At 49.2% G+C, this 20,176-nt stretch overlaps 1 protein-coding gene across 1 annotated transcript in view; it reads right to left on the bottom strand.

Moving 5' to 3' along the window:
• LOC114008089 (transmembrane protein 131-like) overlaps positions 1 to 20,176 on the bottom strand; it is a gene marked incomplete at its 5' end in the record, with an annotated part of 109,574 nt that overhangs the window by 565 nt on the left and 88,833 nt on the right. Inside the window, 4 exon segments of the mRNA XM_027772571.1 lie at positions 288 to 486; positions 2,307 to 2,423; positions 5,471 to 5,594; positions 13,592 to 13,660. Coding sequence (XP_027628372.1) covers positions 288 to 486; positions 2,307 to 2,423; positions 5,471 to 5,594; positions 13,592 to 13,660 — 509 coding nt within the window.

The raw sequence follows: 20,176 nt of genomic DNA, 5'->3' as shown, positions 1-20,176 counted from the left end.
TGCCCCCCCTGGGGGCCACCCGGCCCCTCGAGTCCCAAACCTGGAGGCTTGGAAATCGAGCCCACATGCACATGTGTGCATGCCCAAAACCCGAAGAGGAGAGCAGAGAAGGGACTGCCATGGACATCCCCCAGGAGGTGATCTCTCATGTTCCCTCTCTACCACACATGCCCGATGGCAAAAACCTAAACAAACCAATAAAAAAAGATGCAGATTCCAACAGCACATTCTCCATGTGTAGCTCAGGATTTTCTCAGAAAGCAGGAAACGGTAAAGCCCAATTCTACGTGAAAGGGCTCGGCACGAGGACTGTGAATGGGGAGGACCACAGTGCGTGGGGACTGCTAGCCTTCCTAGGAAGTCTGGCGCACTGACCTGGTTTTGTGAGAGCTGAATGCTCTGGACGCGTGGAAGCAGGAAATGAGCATTCGGTAGCTGCTGTGCGGACCCTTCTGTAGAGATTCTACGAGTGCCGATTCCAGACACCTGTCAGAAAAGAGAGAATTACTGATTACTCTGCGGGCCGAGTTTGAAACAGCTGCCACAACACTAAAACATCTCTCCAGAGGAAATCTGTATTCATCACCCTATTTATCTTGGTCTACAAAACACACAATTACTGCTGTTAGGTTTAAGCTGAAAGTTCTTCACTGCGGCAAATATTTTTGCAAGACAACTCTTCTGACATGGGACCCCACGTTTAGTAGAATCTAACACAAATTAGGAAAAAAAAAAAAAGTGACCTTGGCACTTAAATTACTTGACCTCACATCCTAGTAAAGATGTCACAGGTGGGGCCAGCAGGTGTGGAGATCAAGCCGCTGGACTCCCATGGGGCCAATCGCAGTTCAAGTCTCAGACACAGAGTCTTGAAAGTCATGCTGGTGTGTGCACGCCCAAGGTCCCAGGAGAATGGAGAAGGGATTGTAATGTGGCCATCCCCCCTGGAGGGGGAGAGGTGACTGCTCATTTTCTCTGTCTCTGCCTCTCTCCAGAGACACCTAGAGCAAAAATCTAAAATAAAAAAGATGTCACAGCCACCACTGATGGCAAAGACCCCTGTTTGTGTGAACACCAACATGGTTGCTCATGCTTCCTCCACAGTGCCCTGACAGGGCCAGCGAGCGACCTAGGAACGGATCGCAGGGATCGATGGCTGCTGATCAGAAGTATTCCCGAGCCATGGAGGGGCGCAGGCAAAGTCCCTACAGGTGGACCTCACACCTCTCCTCCTCCCGCCCCCAGCACCCTGCGAGGTGAGAGTGTGAGTCTGGAAAGCCTGCTGCCTTTTGCACTAGAAAACCGTGTGTGGTGCACGTCTTCGTTTTGTTCTAAAACCCTTCAAGGATCCACAGGAGGTGACAGTCATCAGACGGCGGCCAACCATGGTCTGTGAGGCAGGATGGTAAAGCTGTTGAACACAGTATCACCTGTGGCTTCGTATGTATGCATGTATTTCTGTATTTTAAACATTCGATCATTATACATCATTTGGCTTGTGAAGAGAATTTACCCAACATGCAATGCATCTCAGACCGGGCCAGTTGAGAATACTACACACGTGATCATCCACGGGAAATAACCATTTCTGTGTCCCACAAACGTCTTGCCTCTCTGTTTGTTCTCCCTACACCCTTCCCTCCCCTCACCCTCCTTCCACACTGTCGCCACTGGGTCTCGTATTTCAACAACATGAACCAGGTGGCAACATTTCCAAAAGTTAGTTGTTTGTTTGTTTGTTTTTTGAGAGGTTTCTTCGCTATAAGGCGCGTGCGCTCGCCAGACAGACGGAGAGAGACACAGAGACAGAAAGCGAGAAATCACCCCCAGGGGGGATGGTCACGCCGCAATCCCTTCTCCGTTCTCCTCTTGGGATCTTGGGCACACACGCACATGCCCCGGCGTGAGTTCTAAGCCACCGGGTCTGGGACGCAAATCACGGTCAACTACGTGGGAGTCCAGCGACATAGCCATTATACTAACTGCTGGTTCCCTGTTTGTTTTAAGAGGGATTTATGCCATAGGTTATGTGCACTCACTGTAGAGACAGAGAGAAAGTGAGAAATCATCCTCCATGGGGGAATGGCCACACTGCAATCCCTTCTCCTCCATTCTCTTGGGACCTTGGGCACCCCCACACACGTACCTGGTGTGAGTTTCAAGCCACCGGGTCCAGGACTCAAACTGTGGCCAGCCATATGGGAGTCCAGCACCTTAACCACTACACCAAAAGTCATTTAACATATCCAAACCTCACTGTTAAGCCAACAACTGAAATGGGAGAAAGGACGGACCACGCTACTTACATGATAGGAGAGGACTCCATGGGAAGAGGTATTAATAAATAAGGAACTTTCGATGCTCCCTTCTTCAGTAGGCAAGAAAATAATTCGGAAAGAGGTCTTCCCCAAGGCTGGGATTACCTGAAAGAAAGGCCTGGAGTTAGCCTTGGAGCGGCCACCCGGATAAGCTCTTCCGCAGATGTCCTACTGACTGTATTTGCTGCTCCGTGCCCTGGACTTACCAGGTCACGACTCCCTGAGAATCCCCAACCTGATCGGCCTCCAACAACCAGTCAGAGAACCTCCCACCTCCTGCAGCAGGACTGGCCAGTCCTTTCCCCTTGGAGGGTCTCACACGTGTCCCTTCCCTCCTCTTCCACGCCCACCTGCTCAGTGGCCTTCACGTAACAACATCCTCTCTCCCTCTGTAAAGAGAAGGACGAATATACAAACGTGTCGTGTAATACCTGGACGGACTGTCATAAACCACAGACGGGCTCCCTCTCATAGCGTGTTCTTAGAACCAGTCATTTTTTTTGTCCCTTCCCTCCTCTTCCAAGCCCACCTGCTCAGTGGACTTCACGTAACAACATCCTCTCTCCCTCTGTAAAGAGAAGGACGAATACACAAACGTGTCGTGTAATACCTGGATGGACTGTCATAAACCACAGACGGGCTCCTTCTCATAGTGTGTTCTTAGAACCAGTCATTTTTTTTTTTTTAAGAGGTTTTCGCTATAGGGCACGTGCGCTCGCCAGACAGAGAGACACAGAGAGACAGAAAGCAAGAAATCACCCCCCCCGGGGGGGGATGGCCACATCACAGTCCCTTCTCCTCCATTTTCCTCTTGGGATTTTGGGCACACATGCACATGTGCCCGGCGTGAGTTCTAAGCCACCAGGTCCAGGACGCGAACCGCGGTCGACTACGTGGGAATCCAGCGACATAGCCATTACGCTACCTGCTGGTTCCCTTTTTTTTTTTTTTTTAAGATTTTTTTGCCATAGAGGATGTGTGCTCATCAGAGAGAGGGACAGAGAGGGAGAGAGAATAAGGGAAAATGAGAATCACCCCACGCCCCAGGGAACATGGCCACATCACAATCCCTTCTCCTCCATTCTCCTCTTGGGATTTTAAGCAGGCACACATGCATACATGCCCAGCGTGATTTTCTCTCTTTTTTCTTTCTAATTTTATTTATTAGTATTATTTTCTAATTTGACCAGAGAGAGAGAGAGAGGGAAAGTGAGAAAGCAAGCCTCCAGGCCCAGGACTCGAACCACAGTCAGCCACATGGGAGTCCAGTGCCTTCCTTAACCACCGCGCCACCTATTGGCCCCACTCAGAATGATTTTTAAGCAACTGGGTCTAGAATTTGAACTGCACAGCCAGCCATATGGGAATCCAGCACCTTCACCACCACGCCACCAGCCGGTCCCAATTCCAGTATCTTTTAAAAGCCCACAACATCAGGAGGCTGCATGGAGGCTCACTATTCTCCAAGGCTGGCCCACTGGGAATGTTTCCAGTTCATGTCTGGGCTCCTCCTTGAGTTGGACATGTGTGTGCCTATGACCTTAGGTGGGGCGAGGTGGGAGTGGACTGTGGTGTTAGAACACCAATGTCAGGGCTGTCTCCCTGTCTCACTCTCTCTGTCTCTCTCACTCACAGAGGAAATGAACTGACAAAAAAGAAAAAGAAAACAAACTATAGAGCCGGGTCAGCAGGTGGCATAGTAGTTAAGGGCACTGGACTCCCACAGGGCCGACCACAGTTCGAGTCCCAGACCTGGAGGCTTGCTTTCTCACTTTCCCTCTTTCTCTCTCTCTCTATGATCAAATTAAAATAAATAAATAAAGTTAAATAAAATAATTCTTCCCCCAAAAAAAGAAAGAAAGAAAACCTGCAGGGCCAGCCCTGTAGCGCAGTGGTTAAGCACCAAGCCCAGGAGCGGGATTGCGCATGGCCAACCGGGTTCGCGTGCTGAAAAACAAGCTAGATGGACATGCAGGCAGACCCAGCACCCTGATGGGAGGAAGGAGTCGAGGGAAAGGGCTGTGGCATGACCAGGCCTTACGGGGGCGGCTTTCTCTCCTGCTCTCTCTCTAGTGAGTATGCATTCCTTCTGGCAATTAAAAAAAAAAAAAAGTGCAGGGCCAGACCATGGCCTGGATCCCACAGGACCGACCCTGTGGTCCAGTCCAGGACCCAGAGGCTTGAGAAACACGCTGAGCATGAATGCATGAGCGTCCCAAAATCCTGGAAGGAGGGGGACTGTGCGTGGCGGGATGCTTCCTCAGTTCCCCCCTCTCTGTCACTCTCCCGCTAATGCACGTGCCCTCTGGCATTTTCTTTAAAGCATAGCACACATCAATAGGAACATAATTAAAGTTGTTCTTCTCGTTTCTGATGGTCATTAAAAGTTAGAGACCACTGAAATTAAACAATTAGGAGAACAGGGTTTGGAGCCCCGTGGTAGAGCGAATGCACTTCCCAAGGAGCCACTCTGCTTCCAGTCCCGCATTGGCTCCCATCGGCCAAGAGGGCACAGCTACAACTACTAATGTGTGCAAGCTACTAACTGCCTCGGTGGGCGCGGGGGTCTCCGGACAAATACCACAAGCTTTCCACTTTGTTGTGTTTTTGAGAGAGATTTTTTGCCATAGGGCTGTGCACTCTCCAGAGAGACACAGAGAGGCAGAGAGACAGAAAGCGAGAAATCACCCCCCAGGGGGGATGACCACGCCGCAATCCCTTCTCTTCCATTCCCTTCTCAGGATCTTGGGCACGCACGCACACGCGCCCAGCATGAATTTTAAGCCGGGTCCGGGACTCAAACCACAGTCAACTACATGGGAGTCCAGCGACGTAACCATTACGCCATCTGCTGGTCCCTCTTTTTTTGTTTTTTGTTTTCTCACCACACGCTTTCTTTAGACCAAACCAAGTGAAATATCCATACATTCCCACCCAGTGTAGGATCCTCACAACTTTGTCCCATGAAGACATCAAGACACACCAACATGAAGAGGAACACCGGAAGGACTTTGCGGTAGCGCAAACACACAAGAGGAAAAGTCTGAGTAGCAGAAGAGGGGGAGACGGGAGCAGAAAGCAAAACCTGCGCCCACGGAAGCAGGAAAGCCGGCCGCCTGCCACGGCGGGGGGCCGGGAGCCCAGCCGCTCACCCTGCAGTGCACGGGGGGCACGTGAAAGTGTGTAGCAGCTGTGGACACCGAGGTCACCACCACCTCGCTGTCCGCACTCGGGTTGTAAGCGTAAAGGACCTTCGCCACGGGGTGTCCCAGGAACCTAGGGGAAAACAGAACAGGCAGTGACGGAGAGGCTGGAGTACGGTTACACGCAACTCTCTCGCACGCACGTGTGCACACGCACGCAGTCTCTTCCTTCTAACATTTTTTTCTCTTTTTTTCTTTTTTAGTTGGCTAGAGGTTGTGTGTGCTAGTAGGGGAGAGACAGAAACAGAGGGAAAAGTGAGAAATCACCCCCAGGGGGGATGGCCACACCATAACCCCTTCTCCTGCATTCTCTTCTTGGGATTTTGGGCACACACGTACGCACGCACACGCACCTGGCGTATTTGTCAAGCCGCGAGGTCCGGGACTCAAACTGAGCTGAGAGTCATGTGGGATCCAACTGCCTTAACTACCATGCCACTGGTTGGTCCCACAAGCATAGGTTTTTTTTTTCTTCTTCTTCTTCTTTCTTTGGAGAGGTTTTTGCTATGGGGCACGTGCACTCACCAGAGCGACAGAAAGCAAGAAATCACCCCCCAGGGGGGATGGTCACGCCGCAATCCCTTCTCCTCCATTCTCCTCTCGGCATCTTGGGCACACATGCACATGCGCCTGGCGTGAGTTTCAGCCACCGGATCCAGGACTCAAACCGTGGTCGACTACACGGGAGTCCAGCAACGTAGCCATTACACTAACTGCTGGTCCCCCACAAACACAGTTTTAAATATAGAAAGCTGTTGATGCTCATTACAAAGTAAAAAAAAAAAACCAGCAATGATCAAGCCATGTTTGTAATGAGACATTTAATCTGCAATGGTCCAAAATCAAAAAAAAAAAATCAAACCCAGAAGAACAACTCTCTGCGCTAAGACTTCTGCCAACTCAGAGCAGCCTCCCATGGGTCTCTGTCGGGAGACACCCACCTCGGCCCGTAAACGTGTGCAAAAAACACACCCTGGCACCGTGCTGGCTCGCTCGCTAAGGCACATGGAAATACGTGTAGATAAGAAGCGCACTCACAGAATAACCCGGTTTTCTTAGCGTTTGCTTCCTGAGTAATAAATTTAAAGAGGCTTTTAGGGAGAGGGAATTTTCAACTCACAAAGAGCCTTTATTTTAGTAGGCCTTATAAAGGGAAACTCAATGATCCAAGGTCATTCTGAGAAAAAGGAACCCCTGGCGGCACTACGCAGAGGGGTCCTGACCCACGGATGCCGGAACTGCCAGAGGACGCCGGTGCCTGCCTCGGCCCCGCCCTCCACAAACACGCACACAGGGATTCGGGCCTAAGTGCAAAATGTCCTGCCCTATGGCAACTGCGCTCTCCTCAACGGAGGACCCCCTGGGAGCTTTTCAACGGGGCTGTCACCCACGGGGTCGCCCTGACAAGGAACTGCAGGAGAGAAGGAGCAGCCGGAGCACCCCCCCATTTCTGAGCTGTCGAAGCTGGCTGCTCCTGCCCAAGCCCAGCACCAGTCCAGGGGGGTTGAAATGAACAGGTGCCCCGCAGAACTTCAGGTTGGCCCAGGGCATGGCAGTTCAGCACTGCGCGTAGAAAGCCAGATACCACGTGGCTGACAGCAGTTCGAATCCTGGTCCTGGCAGCTAGAAAAACATGCTGGATACTAGAGTGTATGGACCCACAATCCTCACAGGGTGGAGAAGCGGAGAAGAGACTGCAGCAGGGCCACGCCACAGTGGCAACTCTCTCTGGCGAAAACACACACCCTCCAGCAATAATAAAACAAAATAGAAATTTCACTGAAGCCATTTCTCCAGTTTTAATGACCTCAGTGGCCGAGACTCAAATGTACAGTCTTCCTTAGTATGGCCCAGAAATAAACTGCATTCTACTTTAAGTTATAAACTCCTATTGATGGGGCCAGCAGATGGCGTGCTGCTTAGGGGCGCTGGACTCCCATATGGCTGACCACAGTTCGCGTCCTGGACCTGGTGCTTGCTTTCTCGCTTTCTCTCTCTCTCACTCTGTCCCTCTCTGGCCAAATCAAATAAAGTTAAATAAAATAATTCTTTTTAAAATCGTTATCTATTATGTTTCTCTTTCTTCGATTTTATTCCACTTGCTCTGAAATTAAAAATGCATGTTTCAGACAAAATGAAATGGATGTTGTTTCTTTTCGACACAGTGAAATTTCCAAAATACTTTATCTAGTTCTCAGCATGTTCATCTCACTTTCCCTTCTACTTGTAAGCAAAAGACTTGATGAATAGCCGATGGACATGTTGAAATGTAAGTCCTTGGGCCAGCCCTGCAGCACAGTGGTTAGGAGCTACGCATTGGAGGCTGGACCTCACATGGCCAACCACGGCTCGAATCCCGGTCCCGGCTGCTGAAGAAACAATTCCAGGAGAATGTGTGTGCACGTCCTAAATCCTGACCAGAGAAGGACTGTGGGAACGAGGACTCAAATGTGACCACGCCCCAGTGGCAGAACTTCCTCCTCCCTCCCTCCCTCCCTCCCTCCCTTCCTCTCTCTCTCCCATCCTGGCAAGCACACACACTCTGGAGAGCCCACACGCCCTCTGGCAATAAAAATAACAATAATAAGTCCTTTATAGTGAATTACAAATAAAATACACATTCAAAACCTTGAGTTCTGAGTGTTCTTAAACAATACAACTTCTCCGGCATTTTTGACCCTATCATAAACATCGAGGGTGCCCAGAAAGCCCTGCCCTGAGTGCCTGGGCTCACATGTACCTTTCTTTCCGCAGCCAAATAAATAAATGTGGACTTCCATGCTTTTCGGTTTTAAGTAAATAATATAAATCAATTAGCAAAGTTTTTTAACGCTTATCCTCAAAACATTACGTACATTCGGACGGCTGAAACGTTCGGTTCTCGGAAAGGGCACGACGCATTTTTTGCAGAGAAAACCATAGAAAAATACGTCAAGACTTTTCCGACGACCCGATACAACCTTCCCGGTTTCAGAGGACATCTGCTGGCAAAGCTGTGGCATCACCAAAACCCTCACCAAACCCCACAGAGTGCCAGCTAGATACCAATGGGCTATTTTTATCCTTTTGTTTTCATTCTAATTTTGAAAGTGTTACTAGGATATGAACTCCCTTCACTTGTGACAGCCGTAAGGTACTCTATTAATTTAACGCCATAAAAGAATGATTAAAATCTCTTATGAATGTTGACCATTTTTAATCTCAGGGCCAGAGAATATTAACCCTTAAAATAAGGCCTAAAGGGCCGACAGTTGATGTAGTGGTTATGGTGCTGAACTCCCACATGATTGACCATGGTTCAAGTCCCAGACCCAGCAGTTTGCCTTCTCACTCTCCTCCGCTCTCTCTGTCTTCTCTGGTGAGTGCATGTGCCTATAGCAAATTGAAAATAATAATAAATAAAACAGAAAAAAAAAACTAAGGCCTAAGAAGTAGACAGGGCACGACTGATGAAAACAGTCCTGGTTTTCCATCCTAGAGGGAGACAGAGACCACGAGAAGGTCACCATCAAAATAAACGATAGAAGACTTCAACGAAGACAGAGCAGACCAGGAGGACCGTGCCAGCCCTCTCCTAGGTGCCCACACACTGTGCCATTTGTTAGAAGATAAACCTACTCATCTTAATCAGGTCCTTTTAGTATAAATTTCCTCTTGGAAGTTTTTTTTTCCCCCTACAAGATAATTTATATCCAGGGACCAGCAATTAGCATAATGGCTGTGTCGCTTTGACTCCTATGTAGTCAACTGCGGTTCAAGTCCTGAACCCAGTGGCTTAAACTCACGCCGGGCACGGCCCAAGATCCCGAGAGGAGAATGGAGGAAAAGGGATTGTGGCGTGGCCATCCCCCATGGGGGGTGATTTCTCGCTTTCTATCTCTTTGTCTCTATCTTTCCAGCGAGCACACACACCCTATAGTAAAAACCTCTCAAAAAAAAAAAAAAAAAAAACCCTCTGGAAAAAAGATCATTTTTATCCAATCACAATTTAGAGCTCAATAATTTTAAAAAAAAAAAAAAGCCAGTTGAGCACAGGCTTAGAAATCAGAAGAGTTATTCTACCATTTCTACTGAAAGACCTTGGGCCAACTAAATTTCTTCTGAGCAACAAATTATATGAGCACTTCCGTAGTACACACTTGAATACAGAGACATCAGAAAATCACACACACACACACACACACACACACACACACAGAGTCAGGAAGGCCTGCCTCCACTTCTCCATCCAGGGCTAATACTAAACACATATGACAAGAGAAACAATCACCCTTTGAACGATAAGCACAACTGAATTATCCAAAAATGAGTAAACTTGGGAATCAGTACTCCCTTTAAATCAAACGAATTAAACCTTCTTTTTCCTTTTCTTTCAATTTGCTATAGGGCATGCGCACTTCCTGGAGAGAGGCAGAGAGAGTGAGAAAACCCCCCTGGGGGGATGGCTAGCTCTGTAATCCTTTCCCCTCCACCCGCCCCTTGGGGGTCTCTGGGGCACCACCCCACCCCCACACAGCCCAGAGTGCTCCTCAAGCTGACAGGTCTGGGACTCAAACTGCAAAGTTAGCCTTGTGGGTGGAGCCACAGTAACCGCACACCACCGGCTGGACCTGACCTTAAACATTTTTTTCTTTCTTTCTTTCTTTCTTCCTTTTTTTTTTTTTTGGATAGGTTTTTGCTTTAGGGCGCGTGCACTCGCCAGACAGACAGAGAAAGACAGAGAGACAGAAAGCGAGAAATCACCCCCCAGGGGGGATGGCCACGCCACAATCCCTTCTCCTCCATTCTCCTCTCGGGATCTTGGGCAGGCACGCACATGCGCCCTGCGTGAGTTTAAGCCACCGGGTCTGGGACTTGTACCGCGGTCGACTACGGGGGAGTCCAGCGACCCAGCCATTACGCTAACTGCTGGTCCTGTGAAGTTAAACATTCTTTAAATATACGTCCAGCTCCCAGGAACAGAGTTAAAGCAGGCCGTTAATTAACATCTGTACCTAATCCATAGTCACCCACATGCACTGACTATCGGATTTTTATGTTACTACACTAGGACCATCCCTTATCCCAAATGCTTGGAACCAGAAATATCGTGGATCTTTCATTTCTTCAGATTTTAGAATATTTGCACACGTGTAAGAAGATGGATAGGGTACAAATGTAAACATGACATTCGTATACACTCCGTCTACATGTGGCCTATAGGTAATTTTATATGGTATTGTTCTATTTCAGTGTCTTGACTGCAACAGGTCCCACGAGGTCAGGCGTGGAATATTTCACTTGTGACATCATGCTAGTGCTCGGAAAGTTTTAGATTTTGGAGCATTTCAGGGTTTTTTAAGAGATTTTTTGCTTCAAAAAAAAAAAAAAGAGATTTTTTGCTATAGGGCATGTGCACTTGCTGGAGAGACAGAGACAGAGAGACAGGAAGCAAGAAGTCATACATACACACACACACCCAGGGGGAATGGCAACGCTACAATCCCTTCTCCTCCATTCTCCTCTCAGGACCTTGGGCACGCACGCACATGCGCCCAGCGGGCGAAAGCGGTTTGAGCCCTGGAAACGGCGGCTGGCTTTTTCTCTTCCCTTCTCTCTCTGTCTCTCTCTGGTGAGTGCATGTGCCCTACAGAAAATTAATAGTAATAGGGACCAGCAAGTGCTATAGTGGTTATGGTTTTGGACTCCCACATGGTCGATCACAGTTTAATCCTGGACTGGTGGCTTAAAACTCATGCTGGGGCACATATGTTGGCATGCCCAAAATCCTGAGAGGAGAATGAAGGAGAAGAGATTGCAGCATGGCCATCCTCCGGGAAGGGGTGAGGGGTGGGGGTGATTTCTTACTTTCTGTCTTTTTCTTTGGTGAGCACACACTTCCTACGGCAAAAGTCTCTTAATAATAATTAAATAATTCTTGAAAAAATAAAGTAGGTCTTGCGTTAAATTTTCTTTTTATAATAAAGACTTCACAATTTGAAATCAGTGAGGTTACTATAAATTCAGCTAAAATGGGGGGGGGGCAAGAAGAATCTGGAATCTTGGGATTGTGAAGTTAGCAAATTCCCATCACGGTTTTCTCTCTTTTACAAAATCTCCATTAAAAAGCTCACCAAGATGGGGCCAGTAGGTGGTGTAGTGGTCAAGGCATTGGACTCCCATATGCCCAACTGAGGTTTGAGTCCTGGACCCAGCAACTTAAAAATCATGCCAAAGGACCCATAGATGATGTATCTGTTATGTCACTGAACTCGCACATGGCTGACTATGGTTCGAGTCCCGGGCGTGGTAGTTTGAAAACACACTAAGCGCATATATGTGTTAAGTGCCCAAGATCTCAAAAGGAGAATGACGAGGGGACTGTGGTGTGGCCACCCCCCTGGTGGGGTGATTTCTCACTTTCTGTCGTTCTGCCTCTCCAGGGAGCCCGCGGGACCTATAACAAAAATCTCTCTTAAAAAAAGAAAAAAAATCACGCTGGGTGTGTGTACATGCATACAAAAAAAATCCCAGAAAGAGAATGAGGAGAAGAGATTGCAGTGTGCCCATCCCCCCAGGGGGTGACTTCTCACTTTCCCTCTCACTGTCTCTCTGTCTCTCTCCAGCAAGTACGTGGAAAATAAAACAAAACCAAAAAGCTCACCAAGACAATTTTAAATTTCAGGTTCATTCTCTTTAACTGATGATCATCACAAGGAAATGGAAAGATGGCGGCCACCGACCTGCCCCGGGTACTTTTCTGTCTCCATGGTGACTCCACTCGCACCACTCTGCCTGGGACTCACAGAGGCTCTTCTGGAACTGAAGTGACGGATCTGCACCGCCGAGCGAGGCAGGCTTTCACACCTGGAACGCTGTGACTCCGCGTGAGGTCCTTCCCGGAGGACTTCCGGTCTCACTCAGGGGGCGAACACTCGGCTTCCGAACTTTACTCCACAGGAGCCCTGCACTCTCATTTAATCCCTCCGGGTTCTCAGATCGGGCCCTCAACCAGACCTCAGGTCCCACTCCATCCACTTCAGGGTTCTTTTTTTATTTTGTAATTATTTATCCAATTTTATTTATCATTATTATTATTTTCTAATTTGCTACAGGGCACACACACTCATCAGAGAGAGAAAGAGACAGACAGAGAGAGAGAGAGGAAGTGAGAAAGCAAGCCGCCAGGTCCACGGCTCGAACTGTGGTCAGCCATGTGGGAGTCCAGTGCCTTAACCACCATGCCACCTGCTGGCCCACTTCAAAGCTCCTAGCATGGCATAGGGTGGCCATTATGGCCTGTGCACTGTCTTCCTCACTCCTCGTGAGTTTCCCAAGTCTTAATCGTGGCAACAGTGTATACAGTAAAATTTCAAAATCCAAATGACACAGCAAGAAATAGAAAGAAATGAGTAAATGCATCTAACTTCTCAGTGATTATTCATATTCAAGGATGTTTTCAACTATAAAATAACCCGATGTGCTTTGGAAAAGCAGAGATTTGACAATGACTTCTTATTAAATTATAATCACTATAAAATATTGCCAGGTACATTTATTTAAAACTTGAAAAGCACTAAAACAATTCTTACACGCTTCTCTTCCCCAAAACATTCCTTTGAACAAGTTCTAGGATCAGTATCCCTTCATTTGACTAATGCATTTAACATGTAACATTGCACATATACAGGTTGGGTATCCCTTATCTGAAATGCTTAAAATCGGAAGCGTGTTGAATTTTGGATTTTAGAATACTGGCATTTACATAACGAGACTTTTTGAGGATAGAACTCAAGCCGGAATGCAGAATTCACTTATGTTTCCTACACAGCTCTTCACACATCCTGAAGTGCTCGCTTTACTCAGCATTTTTTGTCTGCAGCCCATGCCATGGGGTAGGTGTGTGATCTTCCACTTGCTGAATGCCAGTGCTCAAAAAGTTTGGGATTTGGGGGCACTTGGATTTGGAATTTTCAGATTAGGGATACTCTGTGTGTACACAGACACACACACACACACACACAAACATCGTGAAAGTAAATAACACAATAAAATGAGGGGTGTTTTTAATTATAAAGAAAAGATACTTACTGTATTCCAAAATCTAAAACGGATGGCTGAAAATGTAAGCCTTTTCCACTGAATAATTTGTCCGAGAAGCTTAAAAAAGGAAGAAGAAAACAAGAGATTAGTTGTTGTTGCAGATTGGAAATCCGGATGCTGAGTTAAGGCTCATCGCGGGAGTCTGCAAGGCTGAGTCTGAGTGGTACAGACAGCCCTGGCTACACCACCTGTGCCTGCCCAGGACGGGTGGCTGCGGCTGCAGGAGACCGCTGCATCCCGACCCTGTGGGGTGCTGTCTGTCTCTCCCAGTAAATAAATAAGTAAACTTTGGCACAAAGAATATGCATCACATCAACTTTCCCAGGTCATATTTCCGGCTGTTGTTAAACGTGGTATGATGAATTTCCTTTGCCTTGAGAATCAAAACCCACAAATCCATCGAGTTGAACACCATATCAAAAGCCATATAAGGAAAACAGAAAAAGAAAAAAAAAAGAGATATAAAAACGATGTAAAGGCATAAAACACACGCACACCAAACATCTATCGCGGGCCGTGACGTTTTAAAGCAAAGTGACCAAAAGCGTTTAAGGGAGCCGCTCCTAGAGGGAACCCGTGCCGCGTTTCCAACACTGAACCAGACTTTCCAAAACACCGTTTTCCCACTCTCTCCCCGACACGCAGCCCCTGGGTCTCGCAGGCGCCAACATCTGGGTTTTAATCCTGCTGCCAATGGGAAGCTTCCCGGCCTCCCGCAGCTCCTCTCCCGGGTCCCATTATTCTGGAAGGTGGAAACCACAGACCACCCTGAGGACACTGCGCATGCGCACCACAGCCCAGGACGCTCCAGCTGGGGGCGCGGCTGCAGCTCCGGGGAAGCACTGCAACTGGGGGACAGCTGTGTCAAGACCCTATTGGGGTGCTGTCTACCCACAGGCTGTTCCAAAGTCCTCACCCTCTAGGGAGATGTCCCAGTGCCTCTTCTTCCTCCCTTGATGCCTGCCTCTGTGGGAGCTTCCCTTCCCCAACTCACCCCACTCCTCCCTCTGGGTTAGGGCCGCTCTGACTCCCACCTTGGCTGTGTGGACAGTAGAGGCGACATCCGGGTGTCCAGCTGCCCAACACCTGTCAATCTTCCCGGTCTATTTTATTTTATTTTTATTTATTTATTTTTTGGAGAGGTTTTTTGCTATAGGGCGTGTGCGCTCACCAGAGAGACAGAGAGAGACAGAGAGACAGAAAGCGAGAAATCACCCCCCAGGGGGGATGACCAAACCGCAATCCTGTCTCCTCCATTCTCCTCTTGGGATCTTGGGCACGCATGCACACGTGCCCGGCATGAGTTTAAGCCACCGGGTCTGGGACTCGAACAGCGGTCGACTACATGGGAGTCCAGCGACATAGCTATTACGCCAACTGCTGGTCCCGATCTCCCCACTCTTGAGCGTGGACAGGGACAGGAAAGAGCTACACTAGTTATTAGACTCCCTGAAATCCCGAAAGGCCAGCCAGCACCAACCCCATGACTTGCTTGAGAAGAAGGCCACCAACACGCCCAGCGGCCTCCAGAAATAACCCCAAGACCCAGGCGGGCAGTGGGTAAGGAGGTGGCAACAGCAGGTCCACTGGGGCATGCCAAGCTCCACATTCCAGAAGAAAACGCAACTCCATGGACTAAAAATTACCCTGAGAAAAAGTCAGGCCGCGCTCTACGTAAGAGAGAAAGCGACCGCAGTCTTCCTACCCTGGGTGCTGGAGTGAAAGCCACACCACGCCCACGGACGGAGAGGTTGGGACAGTTCAGGTCGCCCAAGGGCCCAGAGCGCAGAGGGGCAGAGGCAAAGTTCCAGCCCAGCTCTGCCAAGGTCTGAAAGATGGACCCTGGGCCCGCAGGAGGCATGGAGGTCAAGGCACTGCATCCCACTCGGTCAACGCTGCAGTTCAAGCCCCAGGCCTGATGGCTTAGGAAACAACGCCGGGCGTGTGAGCACACATGCCCAAAATCCCAGGAAAATGGAGAAGGGATTGTAGTGTGGCCATGCTGCTGAGAGGTGATCTCTCTCTCTGTGTGTGTCTCTGTCTCTCTCTCCAGAAAATACACACACCCTATGGCAAAAATCAAAATAAAATTAAAACAAAAATGAACCCTACAAGTTCAGGCATCGAAGGACTACCCAAGAAGCTGGTGCTGCCCAGCCTGCTGTGCGGGGACTCGAGCTGAGAAGCCAGACCCACCAAGGCCACTACTTCCTAGTCCTGAGAGAGTGAACTGCTTAACCCCTCTTAAGCCCTGGCCCCATTACCTGCAAGACAAAGTCAGCACGGCACCCACCCTGCAGTTACTAAGGATAAAGGGAGACCTCAAAGCCTTTTGCTTCATGCCTGGTACATAGGTAAATGCAATACACATCAGATCGTGGTCCTAGAAGTCAGCACCGATCTAACCAGAAAAGCAGTGAGGACAGAGAAGCCAGTGAGCTTGAGGTCAGAGCCGGCCTCTGGACATGAGAGTCCCAGCCGGGACGGGGTCATTATCTCTGGAACACACACCAGACCAACTCGTCTAACGATGTGCAAGTCCTTCCACAGAAAATGGTACTCGCTCAACTAAACTCAAACACTAAAGGCCCAACCTAAAGAAATATAGTCAAAATAGCCAGGATTTATCAAAGGAAAGTCTGTTTTGGACCCAGATGGAAAAATAAAACTATATTCAATGGGGTTTTTTTGCCTAAAAATCATGAAACAGATTCTTTTTTCTCATTGGCTGATTTCGGCTTACTTGACTTTACGATTTGGAAGCTATGCCAATAGTCACGAGAAGGTTTAACATCACTATATAAATTTGGGACCAGCAGTTAGCGTAATGGCTATGTCGCTGGACTCTCACGTAGTCAACCGTGGTTCAAGTCCTGGACCCGGTGCCTTAAACTCACGCCGGGCGCGTGTGTGTGCGTGCCTAAAATCCCAAGAGGAGAACGAAGGAGAAGGGATTGCAGCGTGGCCGACCCCCCTGGGGCTGATTTCTCGCTTTCTGTCTCTCTGTCTCTGTCTGTCTGGCGAGCGCACGCGCCCTATAGTGAAAACCTCTCCGGAAAAAAAAAAATCACTATATAAATTTAAAAGCTATTTTTGTAGATGAGATCATTTTATTTATTTATTTATTTAGATTTTTGCTACAAGGTGCATGCACTCAGCAGAGAGACAGGGAGAAAGTGAGAAATCACCCCCCAACACCGGGATGTGCTGGACTCCCACATGGTCGACTGTGGTTCGAGTACCAGACCCAGTGGCTGGAATACCGGGCTTGTGTGCCTGTGTGCCCCAAATCCTGAGGGCAGAGCGGGAGAGAAGGGATCGGAGCATGGCCATTCCCCTAGGGGGTGATTTCTCACTTTCCCTCGCTCTGTCTCTCTCTACAGGGACTGTGTGTTCCCTATGGCAAAACCGAAAACAAAGGAAAATGTATTACTACCTAAGATTACCCCCTTTTATTTTATTCTTTTTCTTAAATTTTGGCCTCTTTTTTTTTTTCTTTAATGTGCCAGAGGGTACATACATTTACCAGACAGAGAGGGAATGGGAGAGAGGTGAGGTGAGAAAAAGCACCCCCGTGTGGCCCATCACACCACAATCCCTTCTCCTCTGGTCCTCACCAGGTCAGGGTCTGGGTTTGGAGAACGCATGCGCATGCGTCTCCCATGATTTTCAAGCTGCCTGGCCTGGGATTCCAAACGCACAGCCAGTCATATGGAATCCGGTTCCCCTAACCACCAGGTATGAGGCCAGCCCGGCCACATTTTTATACATAAGGGGATTTCCAAAGTTCCTGAACTGTTTCCCATTTTATAAATCAGTGGGTGGAAAGCAGAGAAGCAGGATACTAAGGAGGAGAAACCTGAAGCCAAGAGGGCTAAGGCCAATGTCAAGGTGACCCCAAGGCCCAAGAAGGGGAAGCCCCATTGCAGCCCTAACCCGGTCCTAGTCCGGGCATTGGCAGATACTCCCGGTCTGCCATGGATTCCAGGAAGGCCCCATACAAGAGGAGACACTCGGCCACTAAATCCAGGATTGAAAAGAAAAAGAAGGTTCTTGCGACTGTCACAAAACCAGTTGGTGGAGACAAGAATGGTGGTACCCAGGTGGTTAAACTGCAAAATGCCTAGGTATTATCCCCTTGAAAGCTGTTGAGCCACCGCCAAAAGGCCTTCAGTCAGCATGTGAGAGAGCTGCGGGCCAGCATCACTCCTGGGACCATTCCGACCATCCTCACTGGACCCACAGAGCAAGAGAGTGGATTTCCTGAGCAGCCGAGCAGTGGCTTGCAACTTGTGACTGGCCTTCTGGTCCTCAATCGAGTTCCACTGCATAGAACACACCAGAAAAGTGTCATCGCCACCTCCACAAAGATTGATATTAACAAAGTAAAAATCCCAGCGCACCTGACCGATGCTTACTTCAAGAAAAAGAAACTGCGGAAGCCCAGACACCGGGAAGGTGAAATCTTCGACACAGAGGAGAAATATGAGAATTCAGAAAAGTGCAGGGTTGATCAGAGAGCTGTGGGCTCCAGAATTTTACTCAAAAATCAAAGCTTGTTCCTCAACTCCAGGGCTACCTGCGATCTGTTTGCCCTTACAAGTAGGGTTACCCTCACAAGTTAGTGTTTTAAATGTCTTGCCAAGAACCTAATTAAATAGCTGATAGACTTTTTTAAAATTTCACGGAAAATGGAATTAAGATATGCTTTATTTTGGTGTAAAATTAAATTTGAAATTCCTGCATAGTTGCTTCACATTGAACACCCTGTATGAACCATTTCCTCATCTGTGTAAAATGAAGAGTTTGAACAGTCGCTCCAGCCAGAGAGAAGACAGCTGGGAGACGAGGAGGCGGTCCCAGGTCCAGCCGTGAATCGAGCTCCCGGCTCCCTGTGCCGCAGGGCAGCGGAGACTTCAAAACAAGCGAGTGTATGGAAGGACCCCAAGTCCCTAGATAAGTGTCTGGATGCCCCGAGCCCTTATTCCTAGGAAAATTAAATCTGCTGATATCAGACACACCCTTTAAAAAAAACAATCCAGTAAGTTAGATATGGAAATTAACTATGCAGCTGTTCCAGCTGTTGAGATCATGAATGTCATCTGTCCAAAACAAGTCACTTTGAAGGCAGCGCCCTCCCCCAGGTGCCCGCCAGGTAGTGTAGCCTGGTGCACTGGGGCGGCTGCCAGCTCAAACCTGCGCTGCCCTGGGGGCTGATCAGAAAGCTGGGGACTCGCAAATTCGACCCAAATTCAAAGCTGTCCCTCAGCTCCAGGGCTACCCGCCAGGATTCCGGGCCAGGCAACAAGCAGACCATGAAGATCAGGAAAGCTGGGGGCGGGGGGCAGCCCCCTGGAAACCCACCAAGGCTCCAGAGCGCAGGACTCTGTGAGGTGGGTCTGGACAGACGGACAGCTGCCATGGGTGACACTGAGCGAAAGCTACCTCCAGCAGAGCTGCCCGCTCAGGGGAAGACGCAGGGCTGCAGAAAGCCTGGCATGTCTGCAGGGCGGCACGATGCCCCACCATGCTGCGTGCAGCGAGGTTTGCAGGGCAGTGGTGTGAGCAGCGAGGGAAAGATTTTTTTTTGTCAGTAACTCACGGAGTAGGGGACCCCGCATCACACGGGCGGACCTCACTCCGGAAGGTTTAGCCGATTTCTGGAGAACGCTGCAAAGTTTCAGGAGAGAGCCTGCCCTTTCTGATCAAGTGGAAGCGTCCTTTCCTGTGAGAGTGGGAACGTGTCCTCAGGGCATGTATTGGAAACTTCGTTTTCTCTGCCAGAGAGACAGAAAGCGAGAAATCTCCCCCTGGGGAGATGGTCATGCCACAAACCCTTTTGCTCCAATCTCCTCTCGGGATCTTGGGCATGCATGGACACATGCCTGGCCTAAGTTTTAAGCTGCCGGGGCTGGGACTCAAAGCGGAGTCAACTATGTGGGAGTCCAGCAACACAACCATTTTGCCATCCACTGGTTCGGTCCAGGAGGCAGGACTTCTCAGTGGTGATGGGTCCCGGATTAAGGCCTTATCATAGCAGAGGGTCTGGCCCGCTGGAGGTGGGCTCAGGGTAAGGTGAGCTCAGCGCTCTCTGTCCTGCGCTCACGTGCCCTCCCACCCAGGGGTGACGCCCCACGTCAAGGCCCTCCCAATGCAGCCCTGATACCCTGGCCCTCCCAGCCCGCAGGGAATAAGCCACATACATTGCTCCTATGAATTACTCAGTCCCTGGCCTTCCCTTATAGCAACAGAAGATGGGCTGAGGCACCTGCCGGCCCCTTGGCTGCCTTGTTTTCTTTTGGTTTTGGTTTTTAGAGAGATTTTTTGCTATAGGGAGCGTGCACTTGGCAGAGAGACAGGGAGAGACAGAGAGACAGCAAGAAATCAGCCCCCAGGGGGGATGGCCACACCGCAATCCCTTCTCCTTCATTCTCTTCTAGGGATCCTGGGCACACATGCACACACGCCCAGTGTAAATTCCAAGCTGCTGGGTCTGGGACTCGAACTTCGATCGACGACATGGGAGTCCAGCAATGTAACCATTACTCCATCCGCTGGTCCCTGCCGTTTTAT

The sequence above is a fragment of the Tupaia chinensis genome, unplaced genomic scaffold, assembly GCF_000334495.1.
Source record: "Tupaia chinensis unplaced genomic scaffold, TupChi_1.0 Scaffold000283_2, whole genome shotgun sequence".
Classification (NCBI taxonomy): Eukaryota; Metazoa; Chordata; class Mammalia; order Scandentia; family Tupaiidae; genus Tupaia; species Tupaia belangeri.
Note: the sequence above shows the minus strand (reverse complement) of the source record. Positions and strands in the feature narration are given on the sequence as shown.